Source organism: Denticeps clupeoides, chromosome 5 (assembly GCF_900700375.1).
Source record: "Denticeps clupeoides chromosome 5, fDenClu1.1, whole genome shotgun sequence".
In the NCBI taxonomy this organism is placed as follows: Eukaryota; Metazoa; Chordata; class Actinopteri; order Clupeiformes; family Denticipitidae; genus Denticeps; species Denticeps clupeoides.
In genome coordinates this window covers 16,078,523-16,096,999 of record NC_041711.1, presented here as the reverse complement: position 1 = coordinate 16,096,999, position 18,477 = coordinate 16,078,523, and the positions used below count along the sequence as shown (strand labels likewise).

Below are 18,477 nucleotides of genomic sequence, written 5' to 3'. Positions count from 1 at the left end.
CAGCATAGGGTTTTTATTAAGCTGCGCTGGAAGTGAAGCAGCTTTTCAGTAATAAACCAAAAAGCTTACAATGAGCCCTGCACACAGGCTTGTTTGCACAGCTAAGCATGTAAACCCCTTTAATATCTTTTAATTAACTTTCAACCAAGTGAAAGAGATTAAACATTGGTGCAAATTCCTCTTGTCTCTCACTGATTGGCAATGATGTTGGATGCCTTAATTTTTGCGGTGAAAAGGCTGGTGACACTTTTTTTTTTTTTTTTTTACCCTCTTATTCAACAGGATAAAATACACATACAGTTCTCACAGTCATTTGAGAAAGAAGAGCTGCCTGTAAAAGATGTGGACAAGAAAGAGAAGAGCACCGTGGACAAGGTGGAGAAGTCTGACAAAATGCCAAGGAAGATGCTGTCTAGAGGTGTGGAAGAAATCATTTTTCACGGGCATGTTTTAGTGGCTTAAGCACCCGCTCGTATAATTTGCTGTTCAGGGAGCAGCGAAAGAAGGCATCTTCGTGCTGATTTCACAGGCAGAATGCTGCTAGCGACAATACGGCACTGACGCCCACTCTGCACATGGAGCAGGCGCTGTTCTCCCTTCTGGAGGTGTTGACGAGAAAATCTGTTTGCTGCAGAAATCTAATGAACAGCACCGTGTCTTTGTCTCTTTCCAGATTCCAGTCAGGAATACACGGATTCAACTGGCATCGATCTCCACGAGTTCTTAGTAAATATGTTAAAGAACAACCCTCGGTAAGAAAAGAATAACTACAGAAATATATACTGTTTCCTCTCTGTCTATGATGAGATATTAAAGTGGATCAGTCTGATCAGGATTAAAAGATTTGTTTGTGCATATTCTTGGGATTTTCATTGATATCTCATTAGCTCAAAAACCCCACTGAATCCTAATCAATTCCATTTGCAGGGATAGAATGATGCTTCTGAAACTGGAACAGGACATTCTGGATTTCATAAGCAATAATGAGTGAGTTCCTCTTGTTTCAGCTTGTCGGCACAACAATTTTCACTCATTAATTTATTACTTAATTCATTCTGTTCTTCTCTGGTTTTAGAAGCCCAGAAAGAAAGTTTCCTCCTATGACCTCATATCACAGGATGCTGTTGCACAGAGTGGCTGCATATTTTGGCCTGGATCACAATGTTGATCAGACTGGAAAGTCGGTCATCATCAACAAAACTAGCAATACAAGAATGTGAGTGGTGTTTTATTTACACGTTAGTTCCACATAGACAATAATGCAAGAAGCAAAATATATTTAAGTACTTTGTTCTTTTAGACCGGATCAGAAGTTTTCAGAACATATCAAAGACGACAGAACAGATGATTTCCAGAAGCGGTACATCCTGAAGAGGGATAACTCCAGTCTGGACCGTGATGATGGCATGGTAAATGAAAGTGGTGATGGTTTTTGTCATTGTGATACACTGTACATGGTGCTGAAGAGGATCTCAGTGGCACCTTGGAAGTTTGGCAACCCTTCGGTTATGAGTCCGCTTCCTTACATTCTAGGCCACCACTGCCCCTGTTGTTATTATAGGGCTTCATGGTGTTACCGGCAAACAGGATAGAATTTGATTATACCGCAGAAATAGCCACTCCTTGTGAATATCAGTTGCATCACCTGTGCGAAATCACGCCTTCTTGCAGCACAAGGCATTAGTTTTTTGGCAAGAGCACACGGCAGGGTTTCCAGGGTATCCTTAAAAAGTTTTCAACTTGAAAACAGGCCTTAGATATAATTTAAAATGACTAGTTATCCTCAAGTCTAGAGTTTTTAAATGTCTTAAAATACTGCGGACCCAATAAATAAAATAAATCAAGCCATCAATCTGTTAGTAATCCGTCGGTCACTGCACATTTACTAAGTGCATCTTGTGTGTCGTTGCCCGATCGGTTCCGCACCTGCGATTGACCACTCTCATTGAAATGTACAAAAGTCATAATGATTTTAAATATCACAAAATAAAATCCTGGAGGGACTGCATGATAACATATGAACAAACATAGTGTTATTTAAATATTTTCTGACTATTTAAAATGTAAACTCTAAAGCTGAATACAGAAAATTCAGAAATGTTATATAATCACTCGCATCATACAAATACGTGGTATTATGGGTATGACAGAAAGTCCACTTTCGGTAGAATTCCCCAGATATAGTTTTATCTGGTATACAGTTATGCCGTATGTTGTATCTGTAAAAAGTTTATTATACAACTTCCTGCTGCAGTATGGATACATGTTACCCGCTCAAAAACAATTACATTTAAATTTACTTATCAAATACCATCTAGCATCCGTGGTTAAATTTATATCGCAATATGAATTTTATGACATTGCACAGCCCTAGGTAATACTCTATATTTTTCATTTTCGTTTTTTTATATCATTTATATCCTTTACTCTTCACAGTTGCGAATGCGACTTAAGGATGATCGCAGAAGCAAATCTATTGAGGAGAGAGAAGAAGAGTACCAAAGAGCTCGCGACAGGATATTTGCACAAGATGTGAGTCTTTGTTCTATTATTTAAACAAAACTAATCACACATGGATTTTCACTGGGCATTACCTGCAATACCATGCCCAGGTTTAGAAATTGCACATTTTATTTAAAGACAGTTGCGTCACAGTTCTATGTTTTAAGTATATATTTTCTTTCCTTTTAAAACAGGGCCAAGATCATTTTCAGCTCGATAAAAGGTTAGCCCTTCACTACCACGAACCTTCCACCCACGTTGTGTCAAAGAAATATTGACTGTTGCATAACTAGTATGTCAGTTGCTGCATTGTTTTATAATCCTCTGTCCACAGGATTCAGGAAGATGAGACATGCATCAGTACCCAGCAGAGGAGGCAGATATTTAGGTATGCTCTCTCACACACACACACACACACACACACACACACACACACACACACACACACACACACACACACACACACACACACACACACACACACACACACACACACACACACACATATATATATATATATCTAACGTCCTCTCAGCACTTTAATCATAGCTCTGTGTATTCCAGTTCAGGCAAAAATTTTTGATAATTTTCCCTTGTCTTCTCTTGGTTCCCTTTTCTGAAGGCTAAGAGATGGGCGGTCTGCGAACAGTCGACAGAGCAGCTCTGAAAACGAGCCCAAGTACTGTGAGCCACGGCCATGGAGCAGCACGGACTCAGACAGCTCCAATCGCAACCTCAAGCCGGCAATGACGAAGGCCAGCAGCTTCAGCGGCATCTCGGTTCTCATCAGGGGAGACAGCTCCAGCAGCAGCAAGGGCACGGGCCGCCTGTCCAAAACAGGCAAGGGCACACAAAACACACAGAATGCACACACACACAGACACACACAAGAAACTTGCACGTAATATCACATAAGCACATTATCCATTGCCAGCACTGATTGCTTCAAAATTTTTACTTTAATCATGCGCAGGCATGCATAATACAATACAACCATGACATACATGCTGCACATTATGATATGCACACACATTATATAGCATAAAAATACTCCTTACTCACACATGTACTGAAGCACATTCAAATTTTTGACCCTCATCTTTCCGATTTCCGGTCCGAGTGAAACACTTGTTTCAGAGCAGAGTGAAAAATGATATATTCAGAGCTACCCTTCATTTTTTATTTTTTAATCAGGTTATTGAGGAACAGCCCTTTTATATATACTGACACAGAAACTGGTGTTTCACTCTGTGGGGATTAGTTGCTGCATTTTAGTGCTGCTTCTCCTTTTAGATTTTTATTTTAGATGTGTTTACATTTATCAGCCCTCATTCAGCATTCCCCAACCACCATAAAGCACTTTGCTTTTTTGTGGATGCGTTCTTCATGCTCCTTTTTTTCTTTAGGTTTTGGGCTTTGCCACTCTTTGATTAGAGCACTGGATAATCTTTCTATCTCTCTCTGACTTTCTCCTGTTTTTCTTCATTCTCGCTTTCACACCATCTGTGGGCACACAGCGTTTGTTCCACCCTTGCACCACTCAGTCATGTGTCTATCTGACATTAACTGTGCGTGCTCACTCTGCATGCGTAGTTCAGCCGACTGCATCTCACCCCCAACCTGCCCGTCCAAATGAAACAAAAGCCGCTTGCATAATTAAAACTTGCGCTGGTCTGAATTCATTGGATATTGATGCTTTGGCATTTAAAGGCAACTAAAGAGCCTCTGTCATACTTTTAATATTGAATATTTTGCTAGTGCCTCCCAGTTCTAGATTTTATTTTTTTTATTTATTTTTTTTTTTTTTATTATTTTAAAAAAATAATGGCGGTCTGACAGTCTTAGAAAGCTCCTGTAAATCATCTGACCCGTATCAAATCAAAACCCTTTTGATGTCATGCTGTGAGTTTAAGTCTGTGGCAGATCAATCTGAACACGTAAAGCATGTAAAAAAGGAAAAAAAGAAAGATGATTACTTTCTGATCAATTTCCTACAAAAGTTTTCTTATTGAACATGAGCAAATAGCAACCTGTGCTCCATGGATTGATTATCTCACAGTGGCACATAGCCAATGAATTCAAGCCGCTCCATAAATACCCCATTCGGGCGTCTAGCCAGAGGCGAGCGGCTGCATGTTTTCGGAGCTTTTGAGCGTTTGATGAGTGTGCACTGTGGGTAAAAGACCCCTCTCGTTGCTCCCTCCAGGTTCGGAGTCTTCTAGTAGTGTAGGGTCTTCGACGGGCTCGCTCCCCCGTTCCCAGCCGCTGCCACCCCTTCCCGCGGCGACTCTAGCCACGGCTGGGCAGGCTTCCGCGGCTTCCTACCCCGCCGCCACCTCTAGTAGTTCTGTGGCTTACGAGTCGGTCGGGAGCGGCGTTCCCCCGGCGTCCACTGCTAACACTAGCTACTATTTGCTTCCGGTGGAAGCCGCAGGGATTCCGCCTGGCAGTATACTGGTCAACCCACATACAGGTGGGTACCGTCTGCCGGAGAGCTCAGGAGCGGGGCTAAGACTGGGGGGGTGAAAGGAGTGTCTACGGATGTGCGGCTGTGTGAGTGTGTGGCTGCCTGAATTCTAGGTCTCTCATTGTTTCTCTCTTTTAATCTGTACTTCCTACCATGCTACCTAAGTTTTCTCTTAAACTAACTCTTAACAAACACACTTAACGCCAATGTCATGTTGTATCAGGCAAGTTGTAATAATCAGCATGGCTTTTTAAATTGACTATTAAATTAGTCAATAAAATGTTACCTATGTTTTGAATGACTCAAATTGTGAATGTAATATTTTGTCCCTCCATGTTTGCTGTGATTTTTAGTTAAACTATTGAGTGGTAAAATATGCAGAAATATTGCGGTGACTGGACAAAATGGCATATTCCATTCAGAATTCACAGGGACTGGGTGAATGAACGTTAATTATTGCTTTCTTGTGTTATGCTCAGTGACATAACAGAATTTGTGTCGCTGGTAGGCCAGCCCTTTGTGAATCCGGATGGCAGCGCTGTGGTCTACAACCCCACCATGACCTCACAACAAGGAAGGGCCCAACAGTCTCTGCCCCTCCCACCGCCTCCTCCACCGCCACCACCTCCAGCTCCGCACCAGTCAGCCAATCACATCCTCACCCAGGTCAGTCAGAGCCTTCCCCTACTGAACTTATTGCTACTTAAATGTGTGGGTTTTCCTACTCTGCGTATGAGAAGCAATTTTGTAAGGGCCTCTAAAGGCAGACTGGGATTGTGCCTCATAAATAAAATGTGTTCGTCGGCATGTTCAGGACACTAATTCTCCGCCTGGACAGAAATAGACCTGACACCTCCATCCTTTCATTTCCCCAAGTTTCCTTCATATGTCTTTTGTTTTTTTGTAATCTAGCCTTTGTCTCAGTTTGATATCTTTAGTGCGTGGGGAAAATTCATCATAGTGTCATTTTGTAGACCCAAGTGTCTTCCTCCTTTTCCTTTTTTTTTTTTTGCCTGCTCTTCTTTTATGAAAGAGGTGCTCCATGTTGACCTTGGGAGACTGAACTCATTGCGTTCCTTTCTACCTTCTGTTCACTGTGTCTCTTCAGCCAGTCCGGCCTCTCCAGCCCCCTGCTCAACCTGTCCAGTACTCAACGATCTCTTACCAGCATCAACTCCTGCCTGTCCCCCCTAACCAACAATACACTGTGGTACTTCTCCTTTCTTTCACTTTTTTTTTCTTTCCTCCCTTTTTTCCCCCTGATCTTTTTTTTTTTTTTTTTTTTTTTAACTTGTCCTCTCTTCATCATTTCAGCTCTTTCTGCCTGTCTCAGCACCTACTGCTTCATAACAAAGCAGATGCTTTCCCTAGCTTGAGAAGCACCAAGAGAAATCAACCTTTTCAGCCCTGTAATTTATTCGGCTATTTAGGATTGTTCTGTTGTATATTTTAAAAGCACGCACAAGGCCTGTTAGTGTGTGGGAATTTATTAACTAAATTAGGTCACTTAAAATGTAAACTATCCCCTAGTTCAATCTTATGGACACTTGGCCTGTTTTTGCCAAACGTAAACCAGTCCACCAGTCATTAATATGTGAAATCAGTGTTTAATAATTTATTGGCCACCAGATGTTCTGGTAGAGAAGCCTATTAATAGAAACACTAATGCTCTCATTGGAATATGAACTTGCTGTGAGTGTCCAAGTGTAGGCCACCATATCCTTTGATGATCTGTGGGTGGTGGGTGTTAAGGGAGCACTTCCTGAAATTGTTGTCCTGGTTTCATTTCTCGCTGTGCTCTGATTGGCTTGTCACTGTGTTCCCCTGGGCAGCAGCAGGACAGCCTTGGTTCCCAGTTCAGCCACATGAGTTTGGTGCGGCAGACCTCTGGCGAGGCCACGGACCCCCACACTGCCATGTACCCGTCCCCCGTGGTGCTCCAGTCCCCCCAGCAAACGGGCTACATGGTGGGCCCCCCTGGCCAGCCTGTTCCTCCCCCACCCCCCTACCCACCAACTGCCGCGCCCCCTGTGAGCCAGCCAATCATGCAGCAGTCGGGCTACATGCAGCAGCCTGTGCAGCAGGTGCAGCAGGTAATGGTACAATTCAAAACCACACAGACATTCATATGTCTAATTTCTCTCATAAATATTATAGTATAGAATTGTGAGTGTCAGTATAATTGATTTTTCTGTGTTTGCATTTATGATTGTTTAATAGCTATAAAGGGATTTTGAGGGAGGGTGTGTATGTGTTCATGCAGATGTCTCCTTGTTACTGTGCTCCGGGGCAGTACCCACACTCCAGCCAACAGCTCTACAGACCCGTGCACTACAGCAGCCTGCAAAACCAGCCTGTGCCCCAGCCCCCCCAGCAAACAGGTAATCAGGTTCAAATCTTCCAGCTACTCTACTCTACTTTCCCCCCAGGCAAAGCAATAAATTCAAGCAGGTTCCCTGGAACACACTCATGAACAACCCATTAGCCAAGCCCTAAACTCCAGCTGTTGGTGAATTCACGATTCCCAAGCAAACAAATCAATGACCCAAAATCAATTCATTTTGGTTTTATTGCTCTGTGTTCAAGGCAGAAATACTGCAAACAGTGTATTAAAGCAAAATACGGAAGTCAATCACAACCAATCCGATGGCCTGCACTTAACCATACAAACCATGCAACTTTCAGGCTGTGCTTTTTATATGTCCATTTCCATTTGGAGACAGTGAGCCGCAGGAAGCCTCATCTTATCCTTCCTTCGATTTCCACTTGTGTCGTGTGTTTCTCTGACACGCTCGTTATTTTCTGCTGATGTCTCCCCACAGCACATCCTTTAGACGCAGCTGTGTGTTTGTGTTTATGAACTATGACTCCTCCCTGAGCACAGCTTGCTTATTTTTGATAGAATTTTTTCCCTTTCTGTTTTCCCCTCATCCCTTTCCTTAAGATGCTCTCCAGTGGCATCTCTTTCTCTCTATTTCGCTCTTATTCTTTTTTTCCTGTCTGTCTGCATTCCCCTCTTCTCCCTCCCACTTTTCACTGCTGTTTAATGTGAGGGAAACAATGGGGTGCTGTCTGAATACGTGTCAGGAGGGGCTGAGCGCATTGAAGGGGAAAGAACCCGATGAGCACAGAGACGTTTAGCTGCTGCCGCCGCCGCCGCCGCCGTTGTCCTCAGAGCCCAGCAGTTTAACCACAGCCGCCTGCATTCAGGCCCCATCAGTCACACAACGCAATTAGAGTAGTTACAAAAAGGAAAAAAGTCTTCCCTCTGCACCAGTAATGGCTGTGCAGGGAAGAGATGTGGCTGGCAGGTACTCTGGATGACTGTGGTTATTATGCAGACAGAGGCTTTGTGTAGGCGGGGGTTATTGAGGAGAGGTGAGACCAGGATGTTCCAGTACAGCATACGGCGCAGCGTGGGCGTGTGGAGGGGAAGGAAGGTTGAAGTGTTTGGTTCTGTGATGGTGGGGTTACATCTGAGCATGACATCAAAAAAATATCATCAGTGTATGATTCTAAATTAGCATATCAATAAGATATTTTTTTTTTTGTCAATATTGTCTCACATGTAACTGAAATTTTTTAGCTTTTTTTTTTTTTTTTTTTTATCCAAGTGCCCTGATTTTATTAGTGTATAGTGTATTAGTGGTGTATGTAAAGATGTTGCTTCATAAAGAATATTAGATCAGTTAGATCAGTGCTGACTGTACAGTGTTGATAATATCTGATAATGTCTAGTGTTACTTTGTGCATGTTTTTCATATAATGATGATCAATGTAATAAACTTGGAGATGAGGGGGGGTTGGGAGGTTAGACCGCAGGTCGATATATTTGGGAATGGATCGGAGAAAGATGCTCCTGCGGGTGATTGGAGCGGCAGGATGCGAGGCCGGGGCACTGTCTGAGAGGCCTAATGATTCTCACAGTGAACCGGTCTCTTTTTCAGCCCCTCACTCCTCTTCGGGTCGGGCTGCTGCTGCTGTGACAACATGACTGACAACATGACATTGCTGATATAATGTTTTATCTATAAATAATATGCATGCCTTTAATATGCACTAATTTCAAATCCACAATCTATTGTTGAAATTTTTACTCTGTCTATTCAGTGAAGTCTATTTGGCTGGGCAACTGTCATGTCACAAGGAAATTTGACTTTTTGCTTTGTGGAGTTTAATGTAAAGAGGACCTGAAAACTGTGTGTGTATTTTTTGCATGTGTGTGTGTGTGAAGCCTAGATCCAATTTTAAAGCAGAAAGTGTTGAATGGGGTGATAAGAGCCTGTAAAAAAGGCTTGATCTTACGCTGGCAGCATAGTGCTGCTTCCCCCTCTCCTGCCTCTGCTCAGCCAGCCAGAATGGAGTGTGTTTTATTCTCTTCATACCGGCCCTGTGAGTGGAGGTGAGGGAGCACGGTTATAAATAGGCAGGCCCACACACTAATGGGAAGCCATTGGGCCAGTTCATTTCTTTTTCAGCCTTTGCAACCCCTCCTCATTTTGGCTGAAATTGATTGTAGCCGCCTGAAGTGAAAAGGCCGACGATTAAAAAAAGAAAGGTGAGGGAGTGGGGAAAAATTGGTAGGAAACGGTGCAGAGCCTCTAGTTGTGTTGTGAACGTCGGCTCGAACGGTGTCCTGCTGTGAAATTGGCGACCCAGAGCTTTCAGTCTCGACCTTGACATTGACTCCACCGTGCAAGAGAAAAGAGCCTCTTTTTTTTTTTTTTGTGGCACAGTGAGGGAGGATTTTTTTTTTTTTCTCTTTCTCTCTTTCCCACTCTTTCTTCCCTTCCAGAACACATGTACTTTAAGTCAGAGCTTTCAGCATGACCTTTCGGGGATGGAGGAGGCAGTCTTGCCTTAAAAGATTTATTGATTTTCTTTTTATTCCCAGGCCTCTCTCTCCAGCATAGCTTCTCAACGATCAGAAATTGACGTTCCTCTGTTTATAAGCACGCTAATACCTTAGAGCATTCACCGATAATTTCAGTTTATACATTTTAAAGCTTTGGTTTTGAGGATTTTTCCCCCTTCCTTTTGTATTGTGTAAAGAACAACAATATCTGAGATATAAGAAATTGTAATCCCCCCCCCCTTTCCTGCCTGAACACATTGCTCATGTTTGCTTTAGCTTCGGTGTTATGACTTGTCAGTGTGTTTCCTTTCCAGTATCTCACTGCGGTGCCTTGTGAATTCTTCTAGGTTACCCAACTGTGATGCCAAATCAGGCTCCCGGCTACCCGAGTATAGTGGGAGTGCAGCAGCCTCAGAACCAACCCTTAGTGAGCAGCCAGCAGAGCAATATGGGCAATCAAATGCAAGGCATGATGGTCCAGTACCCTCCAATGCCATCTTATCAGGTGTGTATGTGTGGTGTTTTTGTAAACGTAAAATACATTTACGCCTTTCATTTACAAAATATGAGCATAAATGTGATTAAGTACTTTTCTGAAACCATTTTAAATGATCAGAAGCTTTTTCATTGTGTAATTGTCCAAATAATTTATTAAATTATGTATTGATTAATCTGAAACATAATTTAACTTTACAGTTCTTTAGTAAAAGACTCTTGTGGCAAGAAAATTTAATTAGAGATTCATGGATGGACTTCTAAATGCAAACAATTGATATGCCTCTGAAACACACACAGACACACACATACACACAAGCTCATTATCATGATGCTATCCCAGCTTAAACATCATATCATTCAATCTGTATATTTTTGATCTCCTGAAGCTGCGTATTGATTACTCCACCTGAACTAGCGCCTGAAATAAAAAGTATTTTAATGTTTGTGAGGTCCTGCAGGTATCAGCAGTGCCCCAGGAATCCCAGAACATGCCCCAACAGACATACCAGCAGCCAGTGCTCCTGTCCAACCAGTCCAACCCAGGACCCATGGCCACATCTGGCATGCAGGTTTACTACAGTGTGATCCCTCCCAACCAGCACACTACCATGAGGTGTGTTCTGCTCACTTGCCAATTCTCTCAACCAATTTCCATCATGCTCTCTCACTGTCCTTACACCATCTCCCCTGTTGTTGCTAAACAGTACACAGTTAGCTCTGATTTAATTGTGTTCACAAGAGGAAAACATTAGCATGCACTGATTACAGCAGGCAGTTAATAGGCGTTGTTAGTGTGTGTGCTTATATGCGGAAACCTTAGAGGTCACTTTGGCACGAGGAAGCGAGCAGGTTTTAGTAGGTCAGTCTCTGATGATTTATAAGGGAAGAGATCCATTGAGTCTTAATATAACAGCTCAGCTCCCACGGGACTGTGGCAGGCTTGCTCTCTTTCTGTCGTCCTTCAAATGAGAGGCATCTGAGATCTATGCACTCTCATCCTCCTTGTCCTTATAAATGACTGTAAGCGATGTTTCAGGAGGCTTGATGGAGCTGTGTGTTCCATAATAGAAAAGTCACATTTCTTGTGGAAGACCTACTTTTCCTCAGTCAGGACTAACATTCACAGTGTCCTCCAGTTAGACGTACATTGTACGGTGCATTGCTTTAATTAATAATGAAAAACTTATTATATAAGTTTGTATATATATGTATATATATATACATTTTTTAAATGAGTACCATCCAGCTATTTACACCCATCCCTACTAACAAAATAGTTGCATCTGCTTCATAAAGGTATAATTTCTGTCCTGAATGTCTGGATTGCTCGCGGGGAACAAAAATGATTTTCTTTTAATGTTTCAGATTTCAACTTAGACCATCTGTTACAAAAAAAAGCTGCTTAAGCTTTCAGGTCTCTTCAGAATAACTTCAGTTAGAATTAAACAAACCATCTGCTGTACCCAGCTACTACATCAAATAGTGCAGGAAATGCATTCAATTTAGCTTTTTTACCCTAACTAGTCTTTAATATGCACCTTTTATAGCAAAAAGAATAATTTGTTAAACAGAGAATAATAGTCACCTTTCAAAATAGATGTCACCCCGGCATCTTAAGCAGTCAACATAAAACATTTTTGGCCTTCATTTTCACATCATAGTGAGGAGTAATTTAAATACAAGGGAAAAGATCTTTCTTAAGCATGACTGGTTTTTGTTTGGTTGAGCTCTGCTGGTATCTTCAGCAGACTGAGGCAGCCTCTTTTTGCTCCACCAAGTTTCTCCTGCTGTTTTTTACGAGATGCCCAGTGTCTGCTGAAGAAAACCACCATCGTTCCTCTCCACAGGAATGGCTTTCTGCAGGCGTTGGCCCTTTTACACTTCTATTGCACTTTGAATTTTGTACAGAATGTGTTGTCTTGTGTTTATATTACAAGTAAATATTTAGTTTGGGTATAATTTATATACAGGGTGGGCCATTTATATGGATACACCTTAATAAAATGGGAATGGTTGGTGACATTAAACACATTTTACAAGTGGTCAGAAACTTGTAAATAACTAATGAAAGAATAAAGTTACGTTAGAACCAAGCACACCATTGTTTTTCTTGTGAAATTACCAATAAATTTGTGTCACATGACCCCATTCCTATTGAAAAAACAAAAGTTGGATCCAATGGCCGACTTCAAAATGGCCACTATGGTCACCACCCATGTACCACAAACAGGACGTTAATATCACCAACCATTCCCGTTTTATTAAGGTGTATCCATATAAATGGCCCATCCTGTACACTGCTCAAATAAAGGGAACACAAGAGTCCTAGACATCCTAGGACTGGCGGGCCAGTCCACAGCATCAATGCCTTTGTGTTGCAGGAACTGCTGACACACTCCAGCCACATGAGGTCTAGCATTGTCTTGCATTAGGAACCCAGGGCCAACCAGCATATGGTCTCACAAGGGGTCTGTGGATGGAGGGCTGTGCGGCCCCCCAAAGAAATGCCCCCCCACATTGGTCATGCTGGAGGATGTTGCAGGAAGCAGAACGTCCTCCACGAAATCTCCAGATGTCACACGTGCTCAGTGTGAACCTGCTTTCATCTGTGAAGGGCACAGGGTGCCAGTGGCAAATCTGCCTATCTTGGTGTTCTCTGGCCAATGCTAAACATAGTGCCTCCATTCTCTGAACACTACGCTGATAGACACAGGAAACTTTCTTGTACAGCTCGCATTGATGTTCCATCCTGGATGCTCTGCACTACTTATGTGGGTTGTAGTCTCATGCTAAAACTAGAGTGAAAGCACCTCCAGCATTCCAAAGTGACCAAAACATCAGCCAAAAGAATAGGAACTGAGAAGTGGTCTGTGGTCACCACCTGCAGAACCATGCCTTTATTGGGGATGTCTTGCTAATTGTCTTTAATTTCCACCTTTTGTCTATTCCATTTGTACAACAGCACATGAAGATAATTAATCCTTGCTTTATCAATATGTCTGGAATCCTGATACATTTTATTTTTTTTGTCTCCATGCAGCTCGGCCGTGGGCTTCCTGGCCCCTCCGGGCTCTGAGCAGATGCAGTTCCCCCGACCCACCTCCCCCTGTGGATCTCAGCCAATCCAAGCCCAGCAGTGCACCGGTACGCCACATCACACTATATATGCAAATAACTCCAGCTAATTAAATTAGTTCATGTGCGTCATACGCCAACAGAAATATCAACAGGACATGTCCCTACATAACAGCCTCAGTCAGACACGTCCGTCTCAATTCTTCCCCTAGTCATCTTCATTATGCTGAGAAAACTATAGAAGGAATTACAGCAGGCAACATCCAGGCAACTTCCCATAAGGCAATCAGTCTTCACAAGTCATGCCGATTTAATGAGTCTGCATCACTGCTTATTAAATTTCATCATTTCCCTTCACTGCAGTTGTGCCTATCCTTTGAGACGCGCTTTTGAAATAATCCATTACTGCTGTCTCAACACTGAAACAGTTGCTGCATTCTCCCATATTTTACCTTGTGTCAGCGTGGCACCATTTACAGCCCTGTTCCTACGCCCACTCGTACACCCTGTAAATGAGCAGTGCTGGGTAAAGCACTGCTGTTTTGGTGTCATTTCATTTTGAAATGGAAATATCCCACCCTTTTAAACGAGGGAGCTGCTCTGCTGGCTGAACCGTTCGTGCTGTAGACGAGGGGTCTTTGAACTTGGCACTCGGCGCTTGCCAGTCCCCTGTAATTGGCTAGTTTTTCCCCCAAACAGAAAAGCAGCGTGAGGAAGCTTTTAATGCCCTTTTAATGTCCCGGTCCTTGACTCTAGATGTCCGAGCATTGCTGAATAATTTCCTAAGTCAACAATGAATTACTTCTGCAAATATCAAATTTAATTACTTGTTCAACATTTTTAGGCAGTTATTAGTTAACAAAATGCTTAATTAAATTGGGTGCATGAGATATGGATGGGGGGTGTGAACTGTCATTTTTAAAGATCAGTAAACAGAGCAAGACAGAGTATCTGGGGAGGGGTTTACCACAATAAACAAAGTTGTTTATCAGTATTTGCATGTACATGCCATTAATAAATGTCTTTGCATTAGTATTTATCAGGATTTTAAATGTGTTCTTCTAAAAAAAAAAAAAAAAAAGACTGAGCAATTTGTTCCTTCCATCCACAGGTGTGCACCCTCCTCCTGGTGGAGGGGTGGTGATGATGCAGCTCACCGTGCCCCCCAGCCACCAACCGCGAGCCCACTCACCACAACAGTGGAAACACAACAAATACTACAGCCTGGACCACCAGCGCAGCCACAAGACCTCCGATCTGCCCCCACTGGACACCTCACAGGTACGGTCACCACGAGACACACTGGACTCCATGGGACCGATAACCAGGAAAACCGGCAGGAACTTTTGAGCAATGAAGGATCACATTTAGGAGTGTTTTCTACGGAGTGTGTGGTATGCTACTGTTTGCTCTGTGGCTTGATGAATTCTTCAGTACGAGGGAGATGGGAGAGCTGAGAGCAGGGTCTCTACCCTCAGTATGTATAAACATGAGCAGCGTAGCTGCAGTCTGAAGTGGCTTTTCCAGAGATGATGAGCTTTGAGTCCCTCCTGTTCAAAATGCACCAATTACCCATCAATGTTTTTGTTTGGATATTTGTGCTCTGATGTTTTTTCTCTAATTACATTCATAAATTGCTCTCTTTTTACGTTGTAATCAGTCAAAATTTGGTTCTATAAAAATTGTGTATATGTATGTAATTGTATGTGCATAGTAATTGTACAGGTAGAAAATGTTCTTGTTCTTATCGGCATGTCCCTGCCTGTCCTTGAGTGTGTCTGTCCTTGTGTTTTGGCTCCACAGAGCAGCCCTCAGCTGGGCAGCCCTTCCAGCTCCCCCGCGCAGTCCCCCACCCCCGCCCACCTGGCCAACATGAAGAACATCCGTCCTGGTCTGGCCCCCCTTCCCATCATGCCCCAGTTCTCTAGACCCTTCGTCCCCGGCCAAGGTGAGCACAGACACAGTAGGGGACGCTGCTGAACCAGATTTCCCCCCTCCCCAACACCTCTTTTCCTCTCTGTAGTGGAACTGATTGCGGAGTGTGTATTTTGAGTGTCCCCTCGCTCTCTGCCTTCAGGTGATGCTCGGTACCCGCTGCTGGGGCAGCCACTTCAGTACAACCCCTCCCTCCGCCCACCCCTGCTTCACGGCTCCCACATGGTCCCCAACCACCACCAGGTAGGTCACCTCCATCTCTCCTTCATGCTGGGGGAGCTCAGTGTCCCTCACTTTTTTTTTTTTTTTTTAAATGACTCTTCATAGGCATTTTTTTATTTATACACACACACACACACACACACACACACACACACACACATATATATATATATATATATATATATATATATATATCACTGAGCCATTTGAATTTAATTCTGCAAATGTGGCCTCAGCAAAATGTGAAATGATTGATGCGGGTGGAGATTTAATTGGCTCCCCTGTCGCTGCTCGCAGGGTCACATGGGAATTCGGCACGGCGGCAGAGGAAGGAAGCCGACGAGGAAAGCGCTGTCCACTGATCTCAGTGTAGGTGAACCAGGTAATAGAGAGGAATTGAGCAGCAAGTGTCCTGGTTAACGATCTCCTCAATCAGGAGCATTCGTTTCAAATATGTTTTTCAACTTCACTGTAAATATAATTTGAATACTGGAACTTCATGTGCAATACATTTTCATTAAAATGTAATCTCATTGCCAATTTTAATCTTACCTGAGAATATATTTAACAATAATTAAAATATTGACGTGTTGCATTTTTTAAGAGCCTGTAAAATAATTTAAACAGCAGCTGAGGCACAAAAGAAAATTAAATTAACAGTGTGTGAAAGTGATCACTAAAGTGACGTGTGCTTTGTGTGTGTGGGTGTGGGTGTGTGTACGCGTATGGCGGCGGCGCAGTGAGCGGTCGAGTCCTGGAGGTGACGGACCTGCCTGAGGGCATCACCCGCTCAGAGGTGGACTCTGTCCTGGCTGAACTGTGCAAAGTGGGCGCCGTGATAAAATGGCTCCCGGAGGGGCAGTCACAGCAGCAACCCCCACGCCTGCAGGACAGTGGGGAGGGAAGGGACCTGAACATTGAGCACGCCAAACCCCCCAGCACCAACGACCCGGCCTCCGCCTACACCATCCTCGCCATGTTCCCTTCCAAATACGCTGCTCAGAGTGCCCTTCTCAAACACAACGGGCCCCTCGCCGCCTTCAGGCTGCGAACTAGCAAGAGACACTACGACTTCCACAGCCTGGAGAGGGCGAGCTCCCAGTGAAGGGGGGGGGCTTCCTCCTCTGTTATCCACACCATTGCCACCACCTATACACCGTCACCGCCACCACCCAGACCCACGTCTCTGACACCGACACAACCATGGCCTATTCTCACCCCCTGCTGAGTCACGCCGTTGGCTTAACACAGTTGGTTTTCAATTTGGTTGTAGAGACTTTTTTCTTTTTTTTTTTTTTTGGGGGGGTAGCTGTCTTTACAATGTTCTCAAAGTTAAAAATGAATGAGGGGAAAATTCCATCATATCAAAACTGCTAAAAATAAATTTATTGACAGTGATCTATATATATTTTTTTTTTTCTTCAAAAATATTTAGCAAATTTCAGTGTCACCTCCCATCCCTTGGCAATTAATTTTTTTTTTTTTTTTTTTAACCACTCCACTCCCCTACAGAGAGGATATTTTGCCATATGCAGGTTTTTCTGGCTTGTGTTTGACATTTCGGTGTTAAAGCTTCCTATGGAAACATCTTGAGCAACAGAATGGTTTTTCTTTTTGTGCCTTCAACCATGACTCTACTGTTACATGCTCCAAACCAAGCCGAAATTACACAAGTCCACTTGGGGGTGGGAACTAGACCCATAAATAGTAAATTATTTATAATAGCTAAATAATTCAATCACTTTCCCTTCACGGTGAATGTCATGCTGGTGACAGGCACAAATGGGAGTGCAAATACTTTGGTTCAGCGTCTTTTGGTTTTAACCTAATTTAAAATCTCATATCTCTGATTTACATAATTTATCGACTCGTAGTGTCATCAGCTCCAACCTCTACCACCAAGTCTCCTCAGTTTGCATATTTGCGTATGGCCAATTTATTATTTTTTCCTCCCATTACAATGTCACTGGAAATCCATTTGCACATTTACACCAACCCTTCTTTCCCTCCTCCTTTTATGTTCAAGACGTGTTTATTCTGAAAGGCTGTACAATGTTCTGCTGTTGCAAGTTGTTTTTATTTCTGTTTGAATCCAATAAATGTTTACACCAAAAAACTTTTTATTTTATTATTTTTTTTCATTTGAAGATTTCATTCTCTACGATATTATTAATAAATATTTTCCAATGGCTTCTGTGTACATTGTTCCTGGGCGGGTGTGTAATTGTGTTAAAGGTCCAATAAATTGAGCTGGCGGCTGTTAGATTACAGCGCCCCCTGTCGGCGCTCCGACGTTCAGCAACTCCAGCAACTATAATTAATTTCCGGGATAAACTCATCAATTTAACTGCGACTGATCAGGTGGGCTTAATGGGCGGCTTGACTGACCCTCCGTGGCTGGAGCTGGAGCGGCCTGCAGCGAACATCTTATTCGGAAAATACGTTTATTTTTCCATTTTACCCAGCTGAGATCTTACGTGAAGTCTATTCATATTAAACGTGCATATATATATATATATATATATATATATATATATATATATATATATATATATACACACACACACATACATACACACACACACACTGTTTTGCTATGTGGCCATTCGAACGCACATCAATATAGCTTTGTTTCGACAGACTATTTAATTTTATAGGTGACTGACTGTCTTTTCAAAGGTTTCTGTCTCACGTTAATCACGCAGGTTGTACTGCATTCCCGTTAGTAAGATATTAGGGATTTATTAAATAAAAAATACAATTAATTAAATGCATGTAAACATAAATACAAATCTTTCGCTGGCTTGAGAGGACTTCGTGCATCTTCTCCCTGACATCTAACCCGCATATATTCACAAAATCTCATTTCATCTGCCGGCTTGTGCAATATATTGATGCAAGAATTAAACTTCTGCATTTTAGT

The 18,477-nt window shown here is 42.8% G+C and overlaps 1 protein-coding gene across 15 annotated transcripts in view; it reads left to right on the top strand.

The window, feature by feature from the left end:
- r3hdm1 (R3H domain containing 1) overlaps positions 1 to 17,670 on the top strand; it is a 29,489-nt gene extending 11,819 nt beyond the window's left edge. For 6 of the 15 annotated variants that reach the window (XM_028979267.1, XM_028979270.1, XM_028979268.1 and 3 more), the window contains 22 exons: positions 283 to 418; positions 674 to 752; positions 928 to 987; positions 1,076 to 1,216; positions 1,301 to 1,409; positions 2,437 to 2,532; positions 2,697 to 2,725; positions 2,837 to 2,890; positions 3,125 to 3,342; positions 4,709 to 4,975; positions 5,478 to 5,635; positions 6,078 to 6,179; positions 6,802 to 7,062; positions 7,233 to 7,350; positions 10,172 to 10,329; positions 10,772 to 10,935; positions 13,363 to 13,466; positions 14,509 to 14,678; positions 15,201 to 15,345; positions 15,475 to 15,575; positions 15,852 to 15,936; positions 16,295 to 17,670. In XM_028979267.1, coding sequence (XP_028835100.1) covers positions 283 to 418; positions 674 to 752; positions 928 to 987; positions 1,076 to 1,216; positions 1,301 to 1,409; positions 2,437 to 2,532; positions 2,697 to 2,725; positions 2,837 to 2,890; positions 3,125 to 3,342; positions 4,709 to 4,975; positions 5,478 to 5,635; positions 6,078 to 6,179; positions 6,802 to 7,062; positions 7,233 to 7,350; positions 10,172 to 10,329; positions 10,772 to 10,935; positions 13,363 to 13,466; positions 14,509 to 14,678; positions 15,201 to 15,345; positions 15,475 to 15,575; positions 15,852 to 15,936; positions 16,295 to 16,659 — 3,120 coding nt within the window. In that variant the 3' untranslated portion in view covers positions 16,660 to 17,670. Of the gene's footprint in view, positions 1 to 282; positions 419 to 673; positions 753 to 927; positions 988 to 1,075; positions 1,217 to 1,300; positions 1,410 to 2,436; positions 2,533 to 2,696; positions 2,726 to 2,836; positions 2,891 to 3,124; positions 3,343 to 4,708; positions 4,976 to 5,477; positions 5,636 to 6,077; positions 6,180 to 6,801; positions 7,063 to 7,232; positions 7,351 to 10,171; positions 10,330 to 10,771; positions 10,936 to 13,362; positions 13,467 to 14,508; positions 14,679 to 15,200; positions 15,346 to 15,474; positions 15,576 to 15,851; positions 15,937 to 16,259 lie in introns of all 15 variants that reach the window. The other 9 variants (XM_028979271.1, XM_028979272.1, XM_028979278.1 and 6 more) reach the window with 9 other exon arrangements.
- The last annotated feature ends 807 nt before the right edge of the window (positions 17,671 to 18,477 follow it).